The sequence below is a fragment of the Pecten maximus genome, chromosome 4, assembly GCF_902652985.1.
Source record: "Pecten maximus chromosome 4, xPecMax1.1, whole genome shotgun sequence".
NCBI classification, from domain to species: domain Eukaryota; kingdom Metazoa; phylum Mollusca; class Bivalvia; order Pectinida; family Pectinidae; genus Pecten; species Pecten maximus.
In genome coordinates this window covers 39,641,557-39,669,553 of record NC_047018.1, presented here as the reverse complement: position 1 = coordinate 39,669,553, position 27,997 = coordinate 39,641,557, and the positions used below count along the sequence as shown (strand labels likewise).

The 27,997-nt window shown below is 35.8% G+C and overlaps 1 protein-coding gene across 1 annotated transcript in view; it reads right to left on the bottom strand.

Annotated features, from left to right (window-relative positions):
• Positions 1-414: 414 nt before the first annotated feature.
• Positions 415-27,997, bottom strand: part of LOC117326536 (otoferlin-like) — a 141,860-nt gene continuing 114,277 nt past the window's right edge. The window contains exons 41-45 of the mRNA XM_033883291.1: positions 23,728-23,918; positions 18,733-18,917; positions 9,852-9,955; positions 7,549-7,729; positions 415-6,903 (exon numbers count right to left, since the gene is read on the bottom strand). Of these exons, the coding sequence (XP_033739182.1) occupies positions 7,549-7,729; positions 9,852-9,955; positions 18,733-18,917; positions 23,728-23,918 (661 nt within the window). The 3' untranslated portion in view covers positions 415-6,903. The remainder of the gene's footprint in view (positions 6,904-7,548; positions 7,730-9,851; positions 9,956-18,732; positions 18,918-23,727; positions 23,919-27,997) is intronic.

Genomic DNA, 27,997 nt, shown 5'->3' with positions numbered 1-27,997 from the left:
ATCTTTGTAATGGAGAGGTTGATGAAAGGCAAAAGAGGCTCAATGAGCACATCAATAACTAGCTCACATGATCTGCAGCTCATGAAGACATTTTTTGTTTGAAGTTCAATTCATGTGATTTTCAAACAGTATAGGTCATGGATGTGGACCTAAACCCTCATATCTCTTCTTTTCAAGAAATGTTACATGTTTAATATTCTTGCAATGTTGGTATTGAGGAAAATCAATTGAAGATTTTAGTCCATTTGACCTTAATGAATGACATGACTTTCAAACTTGGTAGCCTTTCTTCTTAGAATGATCATGGCACTGGTTCTCTGTTCGTTGACCACTGTGACATTGAAAGTCGGTCAAGGTCATTAACTTGAACAAACCTCATAGTCCTTTATCCCAACATAAAATAAACAACCATAGGATTGTGACACAAACATTTTATTGACAACACATGTTACTATGACAACAGAACTAAGATTGCATTAAATTCAAACTTGAAAGACATTTGTTAATTAACAACTTTTCTAAGTAACTGTGCAGTGATATCTCTGTAACCGAGGCCACAGTGACTGTGTACTTTGAAACCTTGGTAACCAAGGCTACAGTGACTGTGTACTTTGAAACCTTGGTAACCAAGGTTACAGTGACTGTGTACTTTGAAACCTTGGTAACCAAGGTTACAGTGACTGTGTACTTTAACACCTTGGTAACCAAGGCTACAGTAACTGTACAGTGGAGCCTTGGTAACCAAGGCTACAGTAACTGTACAGTGGAGCCTTGGTAACCAAAGCTACAGTAACTGTACCATGGAGCCTTGGTAACCAAGGCTACAGTGACAGTGTACTTTAAAACCTTGGTAACCAAGGCCACAGTAACTGTACAGTGGAGCCTTGGTAACCAAGGTTACAGCGAAAGTTACTCACTAATGTTCAAAATACTGTATGCGGTGTGACTTTTGTTACTAAGCCTACAGTACCAACGTGTTGAACCTTGGTAATCCAAATAACAATAGACTGGTAGACACTTTGAGAATTTTAATGAGAACATTTCAACTTAATGTAGTAGCTCTAGTACATTTAACTGTGACACTAGTACTTACTGTGATGTGCTAAAATTAAACAATTTTATTGTCGTTCTAGGACTGCCTTTAAACAATGTTATTGCACACAACTTTCCCCTAATGTATGTTTAACAAACATGTCAATGATAAAACATTAAATAAAACTAATATATTGACAGCACTGAATTCTATATAACTCTGTACTCGTGTGCCAAATCATTATTATTTTATGGTTAACTTTATCAAGATAAAAGTCATCAACTGGACCGAGAAAAAATTATAGATATTTGAAACTGAATATTATTGTCATATTTCCTGTGGTGAAGTCATTGTTAGTTCAGTGGAAAAACCATTTCATTATACATGAAAAAAATTAATCATGAAATTATACTCTTTTAAAATTGTATGGTGTTTTAAATGTCTTTGTTCTACAAAATAGCATTCTCACTGCATAGTTTCAATAAAAAAAATTATCATGTTCGGGTTAGTCAAAATGGGAAAATTTGATACAGATCCATGTACGTCATTTAAAACTTATGCTCTGTTGATAATGTATATGTAATTAATAATATTTCATTTTATCTAGGGCTATTTTTTCTCTCGTTTCATTTTTCCTACAGTTGTGCGTACTCTGCGTGTCAGACACGTCCACGAAGCCCCATATCTACTGCCTTAGTGCTGCAAATAAATCAGATTACAAAATGAGCTCTAATTCTTAAATAACCATTTTTCATAAAAAAGATCCTGGGAGTTCAGTGGGCATAACTGTTAAATATAGTTTGATAAAAAGGCATTTAAAATGTTTGCGTACTTGAGTTTTATGGCTAGGCTTTCTGTCCCGTAGAAAACCTAGCAAAGATCACTAGACGGAGGGAAAACCCTGCATTTACACGTCGGTGAAACATCAGTTCTGCGTGAATGAAGAATTTCTGATAAATCTTCATAAGGGCAGAAGAAAAAAAAAAAGACTTCACTTAACAAAGATTTTTTCACTGTTCACATTTGTATGAAATGTTTATAGATTTGATTTTAATATTATGTACAACCTACCACAGATGGGGAACTCTCTCTTCCTCAATTTGGTTAAAATAGAAAAGTTAAATGTACTTTGGAAAAAAAAAATTGTATTAAAGATGAGCCATTCTTTGAATATTTATTACAAACAACTTCCTGTTAGGCAGCCCTCTGAAATATTTAATTTAATTACGGAATTCCAGCTCAAAATTCATGTAAATCAAATATTTCCTCAATGCTTAGATAGGATTTCGCACTTTGTATTTATTTACAAATATCTTTTTTCCAGGAAAAACAACATCTGGGATATACAGGAGTTTACAGAGATAAAATCTAACTAAGATACCAGCTGTAATCGAGAGACACAATGAGCGAACTCTACCTGCTTCTCAATGTACACTTATCAAATTCATGTCATCCTAGGTCAGCTCTCGGATGGCCAAGGCTCATGTGACACCTGATTGGTTGCCTCTGGTATCGCTTGTCCTGGGGGTGAGGGATGTGTGGATGTGTGTGTATTCTCATGAAAAACTTTATTTTCTTCCTATATCGGCCTTGATAATTAAGATAAAAATTCTTATCAAATCCCAATATCTCTCATTTATACTTGTACATGAAATATATGTATATCCGAAATTGAGCTCTTCTCTTTAATTTGCTGTCTTTTTTCCTAATCAGCTTCAATAATCCTCTTTCTCCCCAATCGAACCAGATCCCCATTTTTGTTAAACTATATATATATATTTTTGTATTTTTTAAATAATTTAAACCATATAGTGATGAACAGTAGCAAAAAGATATTGAAAACCCAGCATTGACATCGGAATACTCATCATCATTGTACATATGTCACCCGTCTACATTACAGGTCAAAGGTTTACGTAACGAAACACTAGATCATTTCCGTGTAATACAATGATAATAGATGTATGATATGGTAGGCCGTAACCAGCCGGCAGTGTACACCTCAATAATTACAGGTGTGCTGAGTGTATATCTATATATATAGACGATCCACCTCCGTCGGCAGGTGTCGAAGCCTACACGATATATAGATTATCTATTTAACATCAGTTCCTGCAGCTGGTGTATATTCATAATTAACAATTTCTGTGTTTGGTGTCATTTAGAAAAAAAAAAAAAAAAAAAATGAAGGCTCCTCGATTTGAAGTTTAATCTGATATATATAATTTTTTCAAACTAGAACCTGGTTAATTTGCAACTTGTAACATAAATGCAAGTCACAAACAAATGTGGACACTAGCATCCACAAGTATGTATCAATTTTTAACAATACTCTACCATTCGTAACTTGGGGCAAAATTTGTGACACAATTTTGAAGCATTAACGATTTCTGACTATCCTTCCCTGAACTGTGAGAGTAAGTTAGTAAGTAGGCTGGGTATATCATTATAAGATATCTAACATTGTGAAAATCTCTAGGTGTGTAGATCTATACAAGTTGATAACTTACATTAACTAAGAATAAACACTTCTGTCTATTTCTTTCATGGGTAAACAAGACACTCCTTGGATCCATTTGCTAAATTGATCTGAACTGTTACCATGACAACTAGATAAGTCTTACCTATGACTAAATGAATACTGACCTGGTGTCATGACAACTGTACAGTGCTGACTTGGTGTCATGACAACTGTACAGTGCTGACCTGGTGTCATGACAACTGTACAGTGCTGACTTGGTGTCATGACAACTGTACAGTGCTGACCTGGTGTCTTGACAACTGTACAGTGCTGACTTGGTGTCATGACAACTGTACAATCCTGACTTGGTGTCATGACAACTGTACAATCCTGACTTGGTGTCATGACAACTGTACAGTGCTGACTTGGTGTCATGACAACTGTACAGTGCTGACTTGGTGTCATGACAACTGTACAGTGCTGACTTGGTGTCATGACAACTGTACAGTCCTGACAACTATACAGTCCTGACCTGGTGTCATGACAACTGTACAGTGCTGACTTGGTGTCATGACAACTGTACATTCCTGACCTGGTGTCATGATAACTGTACAGTGCTGACCTGGTGTCATGACAACTATACAGTCCTGACCTGGTGTCATGACAACTGTACAGTCCTGAACTGGTGTCATGACAAATACAGTCCTGAACTGGTGTAATGACAACTGTACAGTCCTGACTTGGTGTCATGACAACTACAGTCCTGAACTGGTGTCATGGCAACTGTACAGTCTTGACCTGTTAAGACAACTGTACAGTCCTGACTTGGTGTCATGACAACTATATAGTCCTGAACTGGTGTCATGGCAACTGTACAGTCTTGACCTGTTAAGACAACTGTACAGTCCTGAACTGGTATCAAGACAACTGTACAGTGCTGAGCTCGTGTTATGACAACTGTACAGCAGAACTTTTTGTGAAAAGAAAAACAGCTCCCAGTTTTATTGAATTCTCAGACTGAGGAGCCAAATGCTATGCTGGAAAGACAGAACAGCTATATGATCAAGTTTTGAGTTCATTTTTCTGCATTTTGTATATATATTACTAATTAATTACTAATAGTAAAAGGTATGTCATAATTCTCAATGTTAAAGTTTTGAAAAGATTTATTTCTGAACAAATGGTAGAAAGAAGAAACAGGGTACACTTTGGCATAGGTAAAAGATATATACACTTATATTCTTGAAATAAACACAAAAAGGACACAACCAGTATTTTGTTGTAAACTTAACAAATAACAATTAATCACAGTTTATAAACATCAGGTGTCAGGTCTGCTTGTCAAGATTACTTAAATATTTCCATTTCATTGTTGTTGGTCGTTAATTACTAATTGTTGATAGATACATCTTAACAGTTGACCTCTGCATGTTCCAGATGACCTTGGTCCAGAAAAATGACATGCACATTTTGAAATTGTCAATATAATATATGGAACATGTATGACCAAGATGCTTATAGGTCTTCTTGAAACTTGACCGATGGCTGATGTGACCAGCAACTATTACAACTACATATGTATAGTGACCAATGACTTACACTATTTTTGACCATTGGCTATTACAACTAGTGACTGATGATGGGTCATGTGACTACTATTGACCAATGACTTACACCTACCTATGACCAACAGCTGATACACCTAGAGTGACCAATGAATGGCAATCGTTGAACAGGGTACTAGGCAGGCGGTCATCACTGTGCATAAATTATCTAAGATTTGTGATTTGGACAAATAACACTTCTGAGTGAATGATGAACATTTTCATGAATTGATGAACAGTTTTGAAAAGTTGATGAACTGCCCAGAATTTTTTGTGAACTGCTTGTGTACTTTTTTTTTGTGACAGGTGAAATGTTGGTTTGTCGCATGAATTTCATAATAATTAATTGTATGAGTAAAATTTTACAATTCTCACTGTAGATGAAATACAGCTACAGCCTACATGTCCAAATGACCTTGAACTTTCCTGTGCTCTGCTAATAGAAAAGTCATTTATCACTACTGTGCTATCTAGAAGACCTTCACCTCTAAATGTTGTCTGCTAATGACCATTGGTCAATTGTCCTACGTGAATGAGAGATGGGTGACCAATCAACACAGAGCAAACATCACAAAAACATTGTGTAAACATACAAGTAAAAACATCCCTATGTACAAGTGTAAACATTGAATAAACATCTATATACAATGTATGCATAAACGTATATCACAATTCTCAGTTCTTGTGTATTAAAACTTCATTCATATGAATATGAAACAACCAAACAAAATATTACAGGATTCAACCCTGTCTTACCACGTTTTTTAAACACTTCCGATGTTAAATCCACCCTTGTTCACATTACTGGGAACCCCTGAATTAATATCCAACACCGAATTATGTTATTGTTTATATTTAAATTATCAAAAATTTCTATTGCACAAATATATGCTGATTATCGTTTGCACAGTCAGAAGTTGTTTTCTCAAGTACAAATACGAATAAATCTACCGTAATATCAAGAACGATGGGCAGATACCGTAAAGCAGCCAGGAAATAAAGATAAATGGAATGTGTGAGCAAATACAATATTACCCAGTATTTTTTTTTATTGAATGGAGAAAGTTTGAGGAATTTTTTAGTTATGTATGGAGATGATGATGAATGAAAAAAAAAAAAAAAAAAATGAGACTTGAAAAAGTTGTAAACATATAAAAATGTTTTGACTATAATACATTTTGTACAAGGTAAATTGTGTCAACATGTAAAAATGAAACAGGTATAACGAGTTTATTGCACTTCGGAGGTTAGTGTTATTGTACACAAGGTTTATGAGCACTTTCCGTAATAGGTAAGGAGCATTTTTGTATATTAGGATATTTTAAACCCTTGGCTATCCGAGTTGAAGCAGTGAAGCGCGTCGAGAGTATTGACATTTCCGTACAGCTATTGTTTCGACAGCCCTACTTCCTGTGGTATATAGGATTCCAACTGTCTATTACTCGACAGACACAGTTACCATGGTGATCAATATTTGATCAATCCCGGAAATGTGGCTTCCTTCCTGACCACTAATGATGTATCTGTATGATATTAAGAAAACCAAAATAGTCTACGCTAGTTTGCGGGTATACACTGGATATGAACGTCCTCAGTCGGTGTTTTCGAGACTGTCCTGTGGATCCTAGGCCCCAAACATCCTCTTGACCATGTAACCAGGCATGGCGTAAAAGAAGAGAACCAAAATGGCTGCCAGTGCTAAGACAATCAGCACTTTGATTATAACCCATTTGTAGTTGTGGCACAAAATATAGCGGATAGATTTTAGGGGATTCAGGAACCAGATGAACGACGAGTCCGGGCGACTGAAATGACAAAATACAACATTAGGGATTTCGTAGCATTATCAGGCTAAGAAAATAAAGGTAACATTTCAGAAAAGGGGTGTGGCTGGCAACCTACAAGGGAACAATTGTAAAATATTAGTAAACAGTGCTGACATTTCAGGAGGTCGCTGTAAAGACAAAATTTGACAATTCAACATCAGGAGGGGTTCGCTGTAAAGACAAAATATGACAATTCAATATCGTTATGATATATATACACGTGTACATATATAAAATTATATCACTATAAAGACAAAATTTGACAATTCAACATCAGGAGGGGTCGCTGTAAAGACAAAATATGACAATTCAATATCGCTATGATATACATTGTATATATATATAAAATTATATCACTATAAAGACAATATTTGACTATTCCTCTCTGCAAAGACAAAATTGGACAAATCAACATCAGGAGGCGTTGCTGTAAAATCTGTGTTACATCAGGAGGTGTTGCTGTAGAATTTGAGTTTAACATTAATTGGGTTTCTGTGAAGTCAAAAGTAAAAAAGGATGTCAGATAAAAATGAAGTGTTACAATCTTAAATTAGGCAGGTACAAGCTTATGACCAACAAAAATCTTCTAATTATGAATTTCAGCCAATAGCATAACAAATCTACCTAAGCGCCGAACATCCTCTTGACGGTATAACCCGGCATGGCGTAGAAGAAGAGAACCAAGATGGCTGTCAACGCGCTGAAGATGAGCATCTTGAGGATTACCCATTTGTAGTTGTTCCACAAGATGTAGCGAATGGATTTGAGGGGACTCAGGAACCAGATGAACGAAGTATCTGGGCGACTGTAAACAACCACAAAATTACAAAACTAAAAACAAGCGGAAGGAAATGATGTCTTCACGCGAGTGCTTTGTAAAAATTCATGCATATTCATTAATTGAATTATTACTTGAAAATGTATCAAAATATTAGGATTTTTTTTTTACCTTAAATTGAATCAATCTTATTCAAGCCAAACATGAGAACTCCGGATATTGTTATGATGCATTCATTCATTATTATCGTAAATAATCTTTATCTAGACTGGATTCATGTATTTGAGTTTCATGCAAAGGTAAGCAAGACAAAAATTAACAGAATTTCAAAGAATTTTCTTTATCAAAACTGCATCATGCTATCATGAGTAAGGTGTTAAAAGATCCTAGCTCGACTCTGAATCAAATTCAGGCAAAATCACTGACTAAGTTGTATGCATTTTAAGTGAGATAGACCAGAAATTGTTAAAATAGATTAAATGATGGAGAAAAAGAAAAAAAACATTGAATGCAACATTTCCCTCATGTGTAAAGAGTGTAAGAAGGAAAGACAAGAGAAAAAAAAAAAAACAGCATTGAACAGTGTCCAGGTTTTATCCAAGATTTTACCAAATTCATAAAGTTTTTCAAAGGAGACAACTTGACAAATTATACAACTAAACATTGATTTGTTTTTGGTCTGACATTCATCTGTGAAACATCAAGCACATATGCAAAGGGGAGACAACTGTTGATAATACCTTAAATGTGCAATTTATTATCATTGATATTGTACTCGTCACGCGTTGGAGGACAATAAACACATGTTGGAATACAGAGGGCAACATACCCAATTAAAATAGGTACGAGACCTCAATTTAACGACACCCTTTCCTACCCGACCTTTCATAATGCCAGAAAAATCAGGGTTTCGCTGAATAGAAAATCTGCAGAATGAAAAAATCTTCCAAGCCTTCAAGCAAAAAAAAGAATCTAAATTGTCGTAATTATGCTAAAAAGCAAAGAATTTATTAGTAATACGAAATATATGAAGGTACCAGTAGACAAGTCCAAATTATATGTTAGTCTTTGGAAGTAAGATGGAACCACGATGGGAAGCTGTGGAAAGAGACTAGAAACCAAATAACACCTTAAGTGACAGACTTACTCCTGTAACCATGGTGATTAATTAGTCACTAAGCACATGCATATGTTGTTGTTGTTTTGTTGTGAAACCTCATTAATCTGAACTTCAAATGTCAAAAAATTCTGGAATGTTTGTATATAGGAATCAGGATTTCTTTAGTCTATTATTGTTGCACTATTTCTGAATTTTTATTTTATTATATTACAATTTTGAATCTGATGTGTTCAAATTTAGGAGGTTTCATGATATTCAACAACTCAAAATGTCACAAAATGCATCAAGAATTCATATCTATCCTGCAATAAGTCTGTAGAATCACAAACAAATGCAAATACCATTGTCTTGTATTAAGCCAACATTTTTTTAGGTCTGGGGATATCAGGGGTCTTATTGCAGGATAAATATGGTTACAGAAAAAACATTCTTTAGTGGCATTGTGTATATTGCAGAAATATTCAGAAAGTATCTTAGTGGCAGAGGATAAAAAGCCAGACATCCAATTATATTATGTATAACACTATTCTATAAACAGTGGCTACCTTAAACAAGGAAAGAGGCAACCCTGGAGGTAACCATCCAGTTAAAGAGGGTGTCATTCTCAAGCAAAAAGGGAGATAACCGTCCAGTTAAAGAGGGTGTTATTCTCAAGTGAAAAGGAAGATAACCCTCCAGTTAAACAGTATGTCATTCTCAAGTGAAAAGGGAGATAACCGTCCAGTTAAAGAGGGTGTTATTCTCAAGAGAAAAGGGAGAAGAGAAAAGGGAGATAACCCTCCAGTTAAAGAGGGTGTTATTCTCAAGTGAGAAGGGAGGTAATCCTCAAGTGCTCCTGTTACATGAAAGTATTGACTATCGACACAAATACTGGAAAAATGATCTATTTCATTGATAGATACAACAGGTCATGTAGATATTTCTACTATAGACCTTGTTATTGTAGACCAAGAGGCGTGTTACTTCACATGAGAGAAGAGGAGAATGGAAAAAGTAGAAAAATGAGAGGACAAAAATGAAACGTGTAGCTTACTTTGGTTTTCCAGTGGGTCAGGTTCATTTCTACCCAGGCCTGCAGGGTGTTTCTCTGCTTCTTCCATGGACAGTAGGTGTAATTCTGCCTCTACCTTACCCTGGGGAAGAATGATAACATGTTGATACAGTACATCATAATGTAAACGGGTGACGATACAGTACATCATAATGTAAACAGGTGTTGATACAGTACATCATAATGTAGACAGGTGACTATACAATACATCATAATGTAAACAGGTGACTATACAGTACATCATTATGTAAACAGGTGACGATACAGTACATCATAATGTAAACAGGTGACGATACAGTACATCATAATGTAGACAGGTGACTACAGTACATCATAATGTAAACGGGTGACGATACAGTACATCATAATGTAGACAGGTGACTATACAGTACATCATAATGTAAACAGGTGACGATTCAGTACATCATAATGTAGACAGGTGACTATACAGTACATCATAATGTAAACAGGTGACGATACAGTACATCATAATGTAGACAGGTGACTATACAGTACATCATAATGTAAACAGGTGACTATACAGTACATCATAATGTAAACAGGTGACGATACAGTACATCATAATGTAAACAGGTGACAATACAGTACATCATAATGTAAACAGATGACGATACAGAACATCATAATGTAAACGGGTGACGATACAGTACATCATAATGTAAACAGGTGTCAATACAGTACATCGTGATGTAAACGGGTGACGATACAGTACATATTAGTTTAATCAGGTTGACATACTTTTTTCTTTGACCTACATTTTCACCTTTGACTTATATTATTAAAGTGACCGACTTTTGATACATGATGCATTGCCTCTAAAGTATCAACGTAATCAGCACACAAGACCCCTCACCAAGAGTAAAGAGTGGTTAGTCTTGTGCTACAGTAGAAGATAACTATAGAGGAGATGACAACGAATCAAATAATGGCATCTAATCACCAGTACAGGTAGAACAGCTGACTCCAATAATTAGCTGTGACAAAGCAAGCCAACCGGCACAGGGATAATCCTAGTTGTGTAACTATAGGTGTCTGATGTCTCCAGTACTCGCACAACCAGGTGTCTGATGTCTCCAGTACTCACACACACAACCAGGTGTCTGATGTCTCCAGTACTAACACACAACCAGGTGTCTGATGTCTCCAGTACTCACACACAACCAGGTGTCTGATGTCTCCAGTACTCACACACAACCAGGTGTCTGATGTCTCCAGTACTAACACACAACCAGGTGTCTGATGTCTCCAGTACTCACACACACAACCAGGTGTCTGATGTCTCCAGTACTCACACACACAACCAGGTGTCTGATGTCTCCAGTACTGACACACACAGCCAGGTGTCTGATGTCTCCAGTACTGACACACACAGCCAGGTGTCTGATGTCTCCAGTACTGACACACACAGCCAGGTGTCTGATGTCTCCAGTACTGACACACACAGCCAGGTGTCTGATGTCTCCAGTACTCACACACAACCAGGTGTCTGATGTCTCCAGTACTAACACACAACCAGGTGTCTGATGTCTCCAGTACTCACACACAACCAGATGTCTGATGTCTCCAGTACTCACATACAACCAGGTGTCTGATGTCTCCAGTACTAACAAACAACCAGGTGTGTGATGTCTCCAGTACTCACACACAACCGGGTGTCTCCAGTACTCGCACACAACTAGGTGTCTGATGTCTCCAGTACAAACACACAACCAGGTGTCTCCAGTACTAACACACAACCAGGTGTCTCCAGTACTAACATACAACCGGGTGTCTCCAGTACTCGCACACAGCCAGGTGTCTGATGTCTCCAGTACTAACACACAACCAAATGACTGATGTCTCCAGTACTCACAAACACAACCAGGTGTGTGATGTCTCCAGTACTAACAAACAACCAGGTGTGTGATGTCTCCAGTACTCACACACAACCAGGTGTCTGATGTCTCCAGTACTAACACACAACCAGGTGTCTCCAGTACAAACACACAACCAGATGACTGATGTCTCCAGTACTCACACAACCAGGTGTCTGATGTCTCCAGTACTCACATACAACCAGGTGTCTGATGTCTCCAGTACTAACACACAACCAGGTGTCTGATGTCTCCAGTACTCACACACACAGCCAGGTGTCTGATGTCTCCAGTACTCACACACAACCATGTGTCTGATGTCTCCAGTACTCACACACAACCAGGTGTGTGATGTATCCAGTACTCACACACAACCAGGTGTCTGATGTCTCCAGTACTAACTAACAACCAGGTGTCTGATGTCTCCAGTACTCACATACAACCAGGTGTCTGATGTCTCCAGTACTAACACACAACCAGGTGTCTGATGTCTCCAGTACTAACACACAACCAGGTGTCTGATGTCTCCAGTACTCACACACAACCAGGTGTCTGATGTCTCCAGTACTCACACACAACCAGGTGTCTGATGTCTCCAGTACTCACACACAACCAGGTGTCTGATGTCTCCAGTACTCACATACAACCAGGTGTCTGATGTCTCCAGTACTAACAAACAACCAGGTGTGTGATGTATCCAGTACTCACACACAACCAGGTGTCTGATGTCTCCAGTACTCACTAACAACCAGGTGTCTGATGTCTCCAGTACTCACATACAACCAGGTGTCTGATGTCTCCAGTACTAACACACAACCAGGTGTCTGATGTCTCCAGTACTAACACACAACCAGGTGTCTGATGTCTCCAGTACTCACACACAACCAGGTGTCTGATGTCTCCAGTACTCACACACAACCAGGTGTCTGATGTCTCCAGTACTCACACACAACCAGGTGTCTGATGTCTCCAGTACTCACACACAACCAGGTGTCTGATGTCTCCAGTACTCACACACAACCAGGTGTCTGATGTCTCCAGTACTAACACAAAACCAGGTGTCTGATGTCTCCAGTACTCGCACACAACCAGGTGTCTGATGTCTCCAGTACTCACACACAACCAGGTGTCTGATGTCTCCAGTACTAACAAACAACCAGATGTCTGATGTCTCCAGTACTCACACACAACCGGGTGTCTGATGTCTCCAGTACTTACACACAACCGGGTGTCTGATGTCTCCAGTACTTACACACAACCGGGTGTCTGATGTCTCCAGTACTAACACACAACCAGGTGTCTGATGTCTCCAGTACTAACACACAACCAGGTGTCTGATGTCTCCAGTACTAACACACAACCAGGTGTCTGATGTCTCCAGTACCCACAAAGTCCAGGTGTCTTACTTGGTGTTGGTAATTAAGATGACAAATACCTGATTGTGTATGAGAATTAAAGATGGAGGGAGATATGAAGGTCCCCAATGATGATAATAAACAAAGACAGTCTTATAATGGATCACAGCCATGACAGTTATAACAACATAATTTATACAAACATACCATTTATAAATGGTAACCCCCACTATCTCTTACAGTGCCACCTCCAAAGCAGTTTGTCCTCATATGTTTGGATTGGACCCAAGAAGCAAGTCTTTGGTGTAAATATCGTCTTGTGTCGTTTAATTTCGGGAGATGATTTTTTGATTGAGGCAGCCTTTATTCTACGCAATTAGTCGGAGGTTATGACAAAAACACACTAATCATATTGACTTGGCGATGGTTTCTACGACAACAGTGATGGTCGTCTGGCTGTGTACCTGCCACACTGGTGTTTGTACGATTGCCAATTGTAATATGTCTTGTCTTCTATAAAACAGCACCAACACCCTTGATAAAACTGTACTAATAATGTCCAAAATTTACTACACAATGACATTTGAAGATTTCTCATCAGGGCAGATATGACTGTCAATTCATTAGCAGTTGTAAGAAACACTTAAATTGAGAGTATCGGAGCGGCCTTTGATGGTAACACAACAAATTGGAAGAAAACCTATCTAGTTTGGACAGTCGGCTACAGTCAACCTGATACTGCAGCTTGTCAAAGCTACTAGGACATGGAAGGACTAGAAAACATCATTAGTCCCCCAAAAATCATTATACCACTTGGACTTGCTGTAAAGAGTTCTTTAGGCAGTATTTAATATGTCTGTAGCTTAGGGGTGGGGCTGTACTAAAGACCTCACAATGTTAGGTGACCTTTGTCGCTTCTCAAGGTCAGCTTACCTATGTATTTATGTACCTATCACGCTAGCGATAAAAGGTCAAATGATGAACAAAATATTCCATTTAGCAGATACCTCCATGATTGGTGTACATGGTATGAATAAACTTACATTAATCTTTTCATCGTTTTGTTAAAACAAATTAAAAAAAATATTCCCAAGTTATGAAATAAATATTAATTTATATTCTTTTTTGACATTTCAAACCTATTCATATGAAACGATGAGAAAGCTGTTTTCAGCAGATAACTGAATATATACTAATAATTTATGTGACTTATTTGATTAAACTAATATAAAGGTATTTTACTTTGCGACCCTTCAAAACACCCTTCCACGCTAGATTTGATTTTGAGGACTAGACATTTGATCACTGCTACAGCTTTTTGACACATTCAATCTTCTACCTGTTAGCTAATTTACCATAATTACATCGTTAACCTGACACTCGAATTAGGAAACGGATTACGTTGTGACATCACACACCAGTATGGTGTCATACAACTGTTAATGGTCCTTGGTTCCGAAAGAAATATTGCATAATTCTGAAATGGACATTTCAGATATTGGATAACAGAAATGGAGTTATATCACTGCAGTGTATAGACAGTGTATGTAATTCTTCATCAGGTCTTTCACAAATCAACTAATAAAAGTATTTCATTGACTTAGAATTTGCAATGACATAAAACCAAAATAATGTATTATATTTTCATACTAAATATAGAAAAATATAGGCTTTCACAAGGGTGTGAAACTGCATAAATTTTGCAGAAGGATTTACATTCTGAAATTTTCGTAGTTACTTTTTAAACATTTTTCTTATGATGAGGTCGATATGCCCCATGTTTAGCGTTAATGTAGAACTTCTTCAAACATTATATTAAGAACACATTTAAGTGTTGGGAGGAGACCGAGGTGGGGTAAACAGAGTACAATGGCCATGTTTTTCTGTCATTGTCTTTGTCCGACATTCCCGGGGCAGACGGGACAAGTCTTTGATAAGCTCAGTGGCACGCGTCACAATTATACAAGTTCTTTTTGTAGTAATGAAGAAGACAACAATTTTATTTCTGATCATTAGAGGGTAATATGCGTCGAATGAGTGAATTTATTAGTCTGATCAGAGATATTAGGCGTAATACTAATTCTTTAGACAGTGGTGCTAATACTATTAAGTCTCTGTCAGACTGTCAAAGTCATAGCGCCACCTAGTGGCGGGCTAGTGAGGTTCATTTCTATAACAACTTTTACTATCACTGTGCCATTAACTCAACAGTGTGGGTCCAACCCTTTGCCAGTTCTTATTGAGTTATACATTTCAATTAAGGTGATAATCTAAAACATATATATACACATTCTTAGATGGCACCCTAGCTGGTACATTTAACATAATGTATGCTTGGTAATACATCTACTGTTTCATATTATGAAATAAATATACAACAAATGTTTTCAAAATACTATCAAGAAACATATTTTCATCATCTCCAGAACCACTCCACGATGAAAAAAAAAAAAAAATGTATATGTCATGCAGTCAACACCCATTGTTAATTTTCAGAGAGAAAACAAGCAAAATTAGATTGCTTGCTATTTGTGACAAACCTGTAAAAAAATGTAAATTTTTTATGTATATAGTATCAGAAAAGATAGATAAACCATAGCAATTTCCCTTTGTTCATTGTTTTTTTTTTTTACATGCAAAGTTCAGAGGAACGCTGCATATCCGATTTGTTTGGGGGCCTAATATTTTGTTCTCTTATGTAGATGTTCTGTTTTCTAAGTGAATAACAACAGGAAAACTTGTTATGTGGGTGAAATGGCGGGAGTCGGTTTAAGATGTCTGAGTAGCTGGTGTTCGGATATGCAGCGATCTACTCGACACTTCTGATGGTATAAGTAGAAATTAGATGAAGCAGATCAGGGTTGTGTATTGAGGCAATAATGAGATGCTAAGCAAGCTACAATGTATATGCAATGATCCCAGTCACCTTGACCCAGATAATATACCGAGATATTTAGATACATGTACAAGACCCAGTCACCTTGACCTAGATAAGATAACCAGGTGTACAGATACAAGAGACACTGTCACCTTGACCTAGATAAAATACCCAGGTGAACAGATACAAGAGACACTGCCACCTTGACCTAGATAAGATATCCAGGTGTACAGATACAAGAGAAACTCACCTTGACCTAGATAAGATACTCGGGTGTACAGATACAAGAGACCCTGTCATCTTGACCTAGATAAGATACCCAGGTGTACAGATACATGTACAAGAGACACTGTCACCTAGACCCAGATAAGATACCCAGGTGTACAGATACAAGAGACCCTGTCATCTTGACCTAGATATGATACCAAGGTGTATAGATACAAGAGAAAGTCACCTTGACCTAGATAAGATACCCAGGTGAACAGATACAAGAGAAAGTCACCTTGACCTAGATAAGATACCAAGGTGTACAGATACAAGAGACACTGTCACCTTGACCTAAATAAGATACCCAGATGTACAGATACAAGAGACACTGTCATCTAGACCCAGATAAGATATCCAGATGTACAGAAACAAGAGAAAGTCACCTTGACCTAGATAAGATACCCAGGTGAACAGATACAAGAGAAAGTCACCTTGACCTAGATAAGATATCAAGGTGTACAGATACAAGAGACACTGTCACCTTGACCTAAATAAGATACCCAGATGTACAGATACAAGAGACACTGTCATCTAGACCCAGATAAGATATCCAGATGTACAGAAACAAGAGAAAGTCACCTTGACCTAGATAAGATACCCAGGTGAACAGATACAAGAGAAAGTCACCTTGATCTAGATAAGATACCCAGATGTACAGATACAAGAGACCCTGTCATCTTGACCTAGATAAGATACCCAGGTGTACAGATACAAGAGACCCTGTCATCTTGACCTAGATATGATACCAAGGTGTATAGATACAAGAGAAAGTCACCTTGACCTAGATAAGATACCCAGGTGAACAGATACAAGGGAAAGTCACCCTGACCTAGATAAGATACCAAGGTGTACAGATACAAGAGACACTGTCACCTTGACCTAAATAAGATACCCAGATGTACAGATACAAGAGACACTGTCATCTAGACCCAGATAAGATATCCAGATGTACAGAAACAAGGGAAAGTCACCTTGACCTAGATGTACAGATACCACAGACAGTCACTTTGACTTGATCATACATTGAGGTGTACAGATAGAAGAGATACTGCCACCTTGACCTAGATAAGATAAGATAAGATACCCAGGTGAACAGATTCAAGAGACACTGTCACCTTGACCTAGATACGATACCCAGATGTACAGATACAAGAGACACTGTCATCTTGACCTAGATAAGATACCCAGGTAAACAGATACAAGAGACACTGTCACCTTGACCTAGATAAGATACCAGATGTACAGATACAAGAGACACTGTCACGTTGACCTAAATAAGATACCCAGATGTACAGATACAAGAGACACTGTCATCTTGACCTAGATAAGATTCCCAGATGTACAGATACAAAAGACACTGTCACCTTGACCTAGATAAGATACCAAGGTGAACAGATACAAGAGAAAGTCACCTAGATAAGATACCCAGGTGTACAGATACAAGAGACTGTAACCTTGACCTAGATAAGATACCTAGATAAACAGATACAAGAGACACTGTCACCTTGACCTAGATAAGATACCCAGGTGAACAGATACAAGAGAAAGTCACCTTGACCAAGGTAACATACTCAGATAGAAAATATATTTTCATGTTGACCTAGATCATATACCAAGGTGTGCAAATACAAATTGACAGTCACCTTAACCTACATTATATACCAAGGTGCACATAAAGAAGAGACCCCATCACCTTGACCTAGAAAAAATATTTTCATGTGTGAAATATCAACATATCATAAACCGTTTGTGTTCATAACAACTTACTTGGAGTTGCCATCCATTCTGAAATGAATTTTCAATTGTCATGGCAACAGTGATGTAGAATTCATGAATACTGTCTTTTCTCTATCATTACGGCAGCTACCATTTATATTTTTTAGAACAGAAATAGAATTCCTTTTTGATAGAATTTTGAATTAACCACATCTGTAAGACTACTTTCTGTTATGGAAATATCAGCAGCTTATTGTCTGAACCTAATAAGTCTGGATTTTTTTTCTTTTGTTTTCTTCAAAATTCAGTCAAGAATTAAAGCAGAAATTGACATGTGAATTACAAAACCACATTTTATAAGACAATTTATTCTTATTATTTCTAATAAAATATTTTCATGTAAACAAGTGTTAATGGAACTGAATTTGGGAAAAAAAAAATTTGTTGAAATAATCTGGATTACACCAAAGATATATGCACTGATTGATGTAATTAAAAAAATTAACAAAATCAAGTAAGGATATTTTCCAGAACTTTATAAAATTACAAGAAACATTTAACATTTACATTTTCATAAACATACAACAATTCAAATAATTACATGTAGCTTGAAATTCATTGGTTGTCTTGGAAAACTGACAACTAAGGTCATTAAAGGTCATCTCAAGGTTAAACAACAGCGGGGAGTTAGGAAGGTCATGCAACAAAACAAGGACAAAACAAACTTAATGTTATTAATTTTCATAGAATGAAATCTAAATTGACTCACTGTGAGTTCATACTCTTCCTCTCCTCCGTCACTCTTGACTGCAAATGGCCACCACCCCTTGACCCTCTTCTGTTTGAAGAGTGACATCTGTGGTACACTTCCATCGGTCTTTAGCATGTCCAGTGAACATAGTTTCGCTGACTTGGCACCACGTGGGAACCGGTTCAGGTCAAGGGTCAGGGCACCTGTGGACGTAAAGGGAGGTAATAATAGGTAAAGTTTTTTTGTACCACTAAATTGACAACAAAGGGAAGTAATCTTAACAAAGGGAGGTAATCTTAACAAAGGGAGGTAATCTTAACAAAGGGAAGAATTCTTAACAAAAGGAGATAATAATAGGCAAAGTTGTTTTGCAACACTAAATTAACAACAAAGGGAAGTAATCTTAACAAAGGGAGGTAATCTTAACAAAGGGAAGTAATCTTAACAAAGGGAAGTAATCTTAACAAAGGGAAGTAATCTCAAGAATGTCATGCTTAAAAACATTTTTCTCCATCAAATGACTCCTGCATGTACAGTTACAGATTTCAAGCCAATTTACAAAATCCATGACAAATATAAATAACATCTGCACAGAAAGCATGTAGTTTCATCATAAAGTTGAATATTTATTAGACTTCAATACCAATGAATTAATACACAAAACATTAATTTTTTTAATTTCTTGGGGAATATTTTGAGGTTGCCCAGGGTGATTAGCAACGATTAAATTTTGCAATATTCCATCTAAGCAACATTCAGTAAGCAGGTAAATATATATTAATGAATATTTATACAGTCGAATCTGTCCAAACGACCATCTCTATTTAGCGACCCTCTGTTCTAAGCGACCATTTCAATTCCTCCCGAGCGTTTTCGCTATATATTTTAACTCTATTAAGCGACCCTCTGTTTACGCGACCAGTGACCACAATTTTTCGTTCCCGTGATAAAAATAACTCTCCAATAAGCGACCAGAAGTCTCCAAAATACCTTACATAACCATTTTCGCCTTAATAACACCCAAGTAGTTTGACTTTTCGTGCAAAAGGACGGGAGATGAGGCGAAGTGACCGTCTGGAATTCTGACGATTTTCAGACGTTTTACATACGATATATCAATTTGCATGCGAAATATAACGATGAAGGAATGCATAAACAGTTAACTTACTGTTAAATCGTGATTTGTTATCTTTTTTGAGACATTAAAACAGATATTTGCCAGTGAAAAAGTCGCCGTTTTTAAAGTAAGAAATGCAGGAACGTAAATAATAATCGGAGCGGAAATCCGGACCAAGATTTCAGGAATTAAAAAAAAATATATAAATAATTTGAAAGTAATCTAATTAACCAATGAAATATATTTCGACTGTATTACAAGCATATGAATATACTGTCATGGATATTCTATTTTGTGGTATAGATATTTACTGGGTCTTTAATTAAATGTTATCTTATATGGCATGTGACGATAGCTAAATTTAATTTCTCACAAAAATTACCATATATACAGTATATAAAGCAGGAAGCTGATCAAATATGTTTGAAATCATAATTGATTTTGTTATTGTCTTGTTCAAACTTAATTAAAAATACTTTCAAAATGTTCCAGCTCCCTAAAAAAACCCAGCGCCCTATATTAGTCTTTTTGTTCATAATAATTTTTTCAATATCTCTGTAAATCACAAAAATGGTGGGACTCTCTCTACCCTAAGGTGAAATCAGGTAGAAATCTTGCTGACAAATACAGAAAGAATTTGTGAAATGAAATTATAATATACACGTACTTTAAAAGCATTAATTTCTTAAAAATTTGACTTACTGACACAAAAATTCCACCGATACAGAGAAAAACACCATTATCCAGACAGTTGACATAAAACGTGTTTGTATTTGTTAGATAAACTGACCAGTTTGGATCGACTGCTAGATAAGGCATATCATCGTAATACTTATGTATATATATAGATAAAACACAGCTTTATTGTTTTTCTTTCAACATAGCCACGACTTTGGTTTTCTCTGTGAAATGCTGCCCTTGAAATCAGAGAGATTGCTGCTAAGATGAGTCGACATGAGTCGTTATCGAATGCCCAGCACGAGGTACCAATGGTCCAGGCCATTCTCCGTTTCCTGTACCGACTAATTGAGCTAGTTTAGTGTGATGGTGTTCGTTTGAATAAATACGGTTTATCAGTTCATTCTAAGGCATGGCGGTATAAAGAATCTTGTAAATGCTAAAAGAAAACAAAACTTCTGCCAGAAACTAGTCGATCCGAGTGGTACATACGAATGCTTGTGAGAGAGGTTCATATCTTGGCAGCCAAATTCCCTATACAACTTGCGTGAGTCATTCTATAAATATCATATACTCATTTTGTTTCAACATTTCAAAATTCAGTCTGAAAGATTTCAGTTTTTTCCTCATCAGAAAGTCAGATGCTGGTATGTTTAATCTCACCTCCCGACAAGAACAACCTATTTGAGATAATTTTCGTCTCAGATCATTTCCATCCCTGATAACTATTGTTTTGATAAACAAAGACCATTACATCAGCATACTTTTCCTTAATGTTTCAATTTCTCAAAAATATTTATTTAACAAAGGCGAAATTTCTCAAAAAAAAAGAAAGAAAAAAAAGAAAGAATTTAGGATTTTTTATGGTTATTTAGATAATACTGTAACAAGCAAGATTTTTGAAATATTTTATTTTGATATGCAAGAACCTCAACTTCACATTTTTTGTAGATTTAGATTTGTATTAGTGATTTGTTCTGATTTTCATTTTCTGCAGTATTAAGATATTTAAAAAAAATGTTTTTTTTTTCTATTTTTATTATTAAACATTGACTAACTAGTCATAAAACACAATAATTTCAACACAAGTACTTTACTTATAGCAAAAAAGTCAACTTTACTAAATGTATTTTTATAATGAACTGATTTCAAGCAATTACTCATACTTTCTCATAAGTAACCGTGATGGGATATTTTTGGGGTAAAATTTCTAGCCTCAGAAAAGAACATTTCTTGTTGTTCTTTCTGGTGGAATAATTGTATCTTAATTAACAAATTTTATAGAGGTCTAAAATTTGGTTTAAAAAATGAGGAGTTTCTCTCCTAAATAGGGGTAGTATGATTGTATTGTTGAGATGTAGACTTCTGACCAATCAATGTTTTGCAATCTACAATAAAGGCCTTATAAAGTGTAATATGAAATCTACGTAATCTGTCTGATACATGAATCAATAGGGTAATTTATTTCAATATCTATTACGATAGATACGTATATGTAACTGAGGTACATTACTAAACAGATGTACATTGCATCATTTTCATATCAAAATACTGTTCCAATTCATTTCATAATTACAACATTTTCATCGCAGATCAGAATTATGACATTTACTGCAAATGCTTCCAAACATATTTGGTGGCCTAACGAAACAGTAGTGGATCTTCCTCATCAATGATTTGTCAACCAAATGTGAAATTGACTTACTAAATCAGTCTTTATAATATATATAATATATAAATTTTTGGCATATTTTGTCACAAACTTATAAAATTTAGTTTTTAACATATGAGGTTATACAAATTTGGAATACTTTGGTAAATATCTATCTTTTGCAAATTGAAAAGGAAAACACTTTTTATTATAATTTCAGAAAAAAAACTCACTTACCAAAAATTCAAGAGTTCAGCAAATAAACTTAAGTGAAAATTCAATGAAGAAAAATTGAAAGAAAAAATCCAAATTTCTGAGGAAAATACTATTGGCCATTTCCATGTCAGATGATCTTTTTTCTATTTTAAACAATTATAAATATTGCTAAGTGCTTCAGCTTTTTTTTGTTCTCTTTGATATATAAAAAAAAGTTTCCACAGTTTATCAATAAAACACCTTCAAACCAAAGATACATCAAAAAGCCAAAGGCAAATTTATCAAATAAACTTAACAATTGATATTTGCTTTTAAATGATAGGTCTTGACCAAACAGTAGTGTCATGTTTTCTGAATGAAATTCACTTGTATTGAAGAAAAAAGAATTTTTCCTAATAAAAATAGAAAAATAAAAAATAAATAAAAAATAATAACCGAAAATGTTCTCCCTCAATTACCAATTGATTTAGATGAGCATGCTTTTGAACTGAAGAGTCTATATTCATCACAGAACAATATTCATACTGGATAAAGATTATCGTGAATCATTTTCTAAGTACAATAGTTAATTTAATACACAAGCCAGTATTTATCATAAGATTAATAAGCTGTTGTGACGTAATATTGTAACAAAAGTTATTTTTTTATAATGAAATAAAATACCTGTTTGATAAATTAATTTTATATACAAACGATAATAATCTTAATTATAATTTAATTTTCCCAGCATATTTTATTCTGTTACAGCCTCCATCAAGTTTTATATACATGTACCTTGATCTTGTTAGCGGTTGTTTGTAAAGTTTTTTTGTAAAAATAAAAATAAAAATACTGTCAATTTTTTCCCCCCTGGGTGTGAATAGTAATAAAAGCAAACAAAACCAGAATAGAAACTTTCATTATTTTGTCTAAATTGAAAAATAAATGCAACTTAAATCAGTAAAAAACTTTTTCAAAACAACTTAAAAATATTTGAAAGTGAAAAAACTCCTTTAGGCAATTTTCCTGAACTTTACATTTATTATCATAATTAATGTTTTTCACATTTAGTTATAAAGTGTGCATAATGAAGATGTATTTAGATTTTAATACAGTCAAATCTCGAGTCTATTAGAATCTAAGAAATTGCACACTGATTATACATTAAAAAAAAAATTTAATACAATAAAATATTCAATAAGGAAAATCATTAATAAAATTCTGGGATAAATAGAAATTTTTTTCTGCTACAAAGTATTTTAAAACAATTAAAAATTTCATATAAAACACAATAAGTATAAGTTCAATATGTGTAAAATAAATGGAAAACACTGATAAGCACATTCACGATAAATAATTATTATTTATTTACCAAGGAAGTCGTCCGCGGAGAAATGGTCCGCATCCCACACCTGTAGGTTAAGTCTGGCTGGGATCTTTGTTTCCGATTCATCCCAAGAAAATAAGGACTCCTTTCGTGAGATGACAATTTTTTCCTCAGCAATCAGGTATTCAAACGGATAGACAAACCTCCAGTTAAAATTTCCCTCCCCGGTTAGGGACCTGTAAACAATTCAAACAATATCCTTTTGTTAAATTTTTAAAATCTTGTCTTGTAGCTGAACAAACAATATATACATTAAATGTAAATAAGCATCTCGTTAATACCTCATTTAATAAACCATTTATTTTCCCCCATTTGAAGTTGGATAAAAACTCACTTTTTGACAAATGCAGTATTCTTTATTCAGAAATAAGATATTTTGCGTTAGTTGAATGTTTTTTTTCTTAAATATCTTCTTATGGTTTTCCTTTGTTTGTTAAAAGGATCATCTTATTCAACTGAAAGATTAAATTCCATCAAAACTTTTCATTTTAGCAAATCATGGTATATATTTTAACACGCCGTGAAAGACTTGTTTCTTCTTTCGACTATAAATGAAATTTCGGTGAATGGCCGAATCGGTTATCTTACCACATCAGAAATATCTGATAATGATTAAAAAGAAACACACTGGCTTGGCTAATTGATACGTCCTAGCACCAGCACGCAAGCATATATTCAAATCACGCTTATCTCTTTAAAGGTGAGCAAGGGTCACAAGTATGCAAATTACGAAGCTTTTATCATAAATATACATTTCAAAATATACATTTTAAATGGCAACATTGTTACGGTAATTTGATACCATAACATTTATGACTACCTTCATTTTCTACCCTACCAGAACACCGCTTTTATATGCGTTGCTGGTGAAACAAAATTTCATCCTCAAATGAACAATTTCAACAAAAGATTATGCAATGAGAAGTATTGGCGACTCTGGGGTACACCAAGGGGTAATTCATAATTACTCAGCAGAAAAAAAAAAAAATCAAAAAAATCAGAATGCAACTTAGGAACCACCTTCGGATAAAAAAACTACTATATATATATATATCATAACTATATATATATATCAACTCCCAAATGATTTAGTAAGAAACCTACAAAGTTATATAAGAAACTTGTATGCTCAAGGGTCAACAAATTTTTATCAGATACAATTAAAAAATAAATAAACAAATAAATAGATAAATAAACTGAAATACAAAAATAATTTTGAAAAATTTAAATTTCATTATAAATGACCTATGACATTAATTCTCAAGCTAAATACCTGATAAAATTTGTATTAATTAAGAAATGAATTAATCAGAAGTCATAATTAGAGAAAATAGGGAGAGAGCTGATGTCATCAATGACTGTAAAGAGTATAATTGAATAATTCAATAATTTTCATATAAATTCTGGAGCCACTTACATAATTATCTAATTTGTCATACATGTTAATTATATACAAGATATTGCTTAATTAAATTACAAGCCTCCCAGTCCCAGAGACGAAAATAGAAAATATTTCAAGGGTGAAATTATTACATAGCAAGTGAGCCTTTTGTAAATACATAAATAACTATATGTGGTTTGTGGCTGTTAATAGGACATGTCAGGTTTAGGAGGTGGAGGAAAGCCAGAGTACCCGTAGGAAAACCACCAGCCTACCGTCAGTACCAAGCAAGTGTCCCATGTGGGTTTCAAACTCGCATCCAAGAGGTGGAGGGCTAGTGATAAGGTGTCTGGACACCTTAGCAACTCGGCCACCGTGGCCCCTTTCAATAATTATAACTATACTACCAAGATTAATAAGGGTGGGAGAGGGGTGTGTCATTATAGGTAGTTGGTATACGACAACCTGTTAGTACCTTATCTTAAAAATCATCAGAATCCTAAGTGTCCAGACTAACAAGGTTCTACTGTACACACAAACCAAAGTGTCCAGACTGACAAGGTTCAACTGTACACACAAACCAAGGTGTCCAGACTAACAAAGTTCTACTGTACACACAAACCAAAGTGTCCAGACAAACAAGGTTCTACTGTACACACAAACCAAAGTGTCCAGACTTACAAGGTTCTACTGTACACACAAACCAAATTGTCCAGACTTACAAGATTCTACTGTACACACAAACCAAATTGTCCAGACTAACAAGGTTCCACTGTACACAAAAACTAAAAATTGTCCAGACTAACAAGGTTCTACTGTATACACAAACCAAAGTGTCCAGACTAACAAGGTTCTTCTGTATACACAAACCAAAGTGTCCAGACTAACAAGGTTCTACTGTACACACAAACAAAAGTGTCCAGACTAACAAGGTTCTACTGTACACACAAACCAAAGTGTCCAGACTAACAAGGTTCTACTGTACTCACAAACCATAGTGTCCAGACTAACAAGGTTCTACTGTACACACCAACCAAAGTGTCCAGACTAACAAGGTTCTTCTGTACACACAAACTAAGGTGTCCGGACTAACAAGGTTCTACTGTACACAAAAACCAAATTGTCCAGACTAACAAGGTTCTACTGTACACACAAATCAAAGTGTCCAGACAAACAAGGTTCTACTGTACACACAAACCAAAGTGTCCAGACTAACAAGGTTCCACTGTACACACAAACCAAAGTGTCCAGACTGACAAGGTTCTACTGTACACACAAACCAAAGTGTCCAGACTAACAAGGTTCTACTGTACACAAAAATTAAGGTGTCCGGACTAACAAGGTTCTACTGTACACAAAAACCAAAGTGTCCAGACAAACAAGGTTCTACTGTACACACAAACCAAAGTGTACAGACTAACAAGGTTCCACTGTACACACAAACAAAAGTGTCCAGACTAACAAGGTTCTACTGTACACACAAACAAAAGTGTCCAGACTAACAAGGTTCCACTGTACACAAAAATTAAGGTGTCCAGGACTAACAAGGTTCTACTGTACACACAAACCAAAGTGTCCAGACAAACAAGGTTCTACTGTACACACAAACCACTTGTTTTACTGTAAACACAAACCAAAGGGTCCAGACTAACAAGGTTCTGTTTTACATACAAACAAGTCCGATTAAAAAGGTTATAATATACACACGGAGCAAAGTGTTCTGACTTATAAGTTTCCACTTAACACACAAACCAAAGTGTGTCCAAAATAATGAGGTTTCACAGTCGGAATCAAGCGTAATGAGATTCCACTGTACAGGAAACTAAATACCTAATTATTACCGAGTAAAACAGTGTTCAAGTCTATATACCACACTGACAGCATCCGTACCAATAAGTATCAATAGGTGGGAGAATGGCTCTGTATAGACCAAAAGGTGTTTGTTTGTAGTTCATACAAGTGATGATAGGGCGCTCCGGAGGCTGCATGTCATCAAAACTGCTATTAAATCTGTCACGACTCAAATATCTGTTCAATTTACAGGGAAGATGGGAAATGCGATTTCTGAATAAACAAGACAGTGCCTGCTAATTCTCCTGAAACTAGACACACTACAGTTGGAACATCATCCCCACTCAACTACACAGCAAGCCTAAACTTGTCACATAAAATTTTGGTAGATTTCATCTCCAATTGAGTATAATCTTTCTCTTTATTTTCCTGTTAACATGCAGATATTGCTGGAAGACAAATACCCTCTGCCTTTGCGGAGCCCCTCGGCAAGGTTTGGGCGACTCCTGTAGGAGCTGGCCTCCGGTAAATCTATACACAAGCATCTGTTAAACTACCTCATTCAAACATATGTTTCATGACCTAATAATGAAAATTAATCTGCCCAATCTCGAGACATATTAACCCCCCATCATGTTTTGGGGATTAGGTGTACAAATACAGCTTGAAGTGGTCTTTTCAAGCTGAAAATAAGCATGAAACGCTGCAATATGCCTGTGCATGGTATACTAGCCTTAGTGTTCCTAGTTTTTACGAGTCTTTCTAACCCCGAGTATCATCCGGTTTCAAAATGGACATATCAGTTCCCTCCATTCTCAATGTTTTCAACCCCCAACACAATACCCGATCTTTTTTTGTTTATTTTATTCAAAAGATAAGAAATATGAAACATGGAATTAAGCGGGAAGAGAAGAACTAATCGCAACACCAATCACCAGGGTCGCCATTGTTTGTGGGAGGGACCGCAGTTTAATGTTTTTCTGCTCTGTCAAATCTACTTGGTATTTGTAACAAGTATATGTCTAGAATACTCTACCATAGCAGATCTCCAACTACACAGATGTCTTTACATCAAATCCCAAT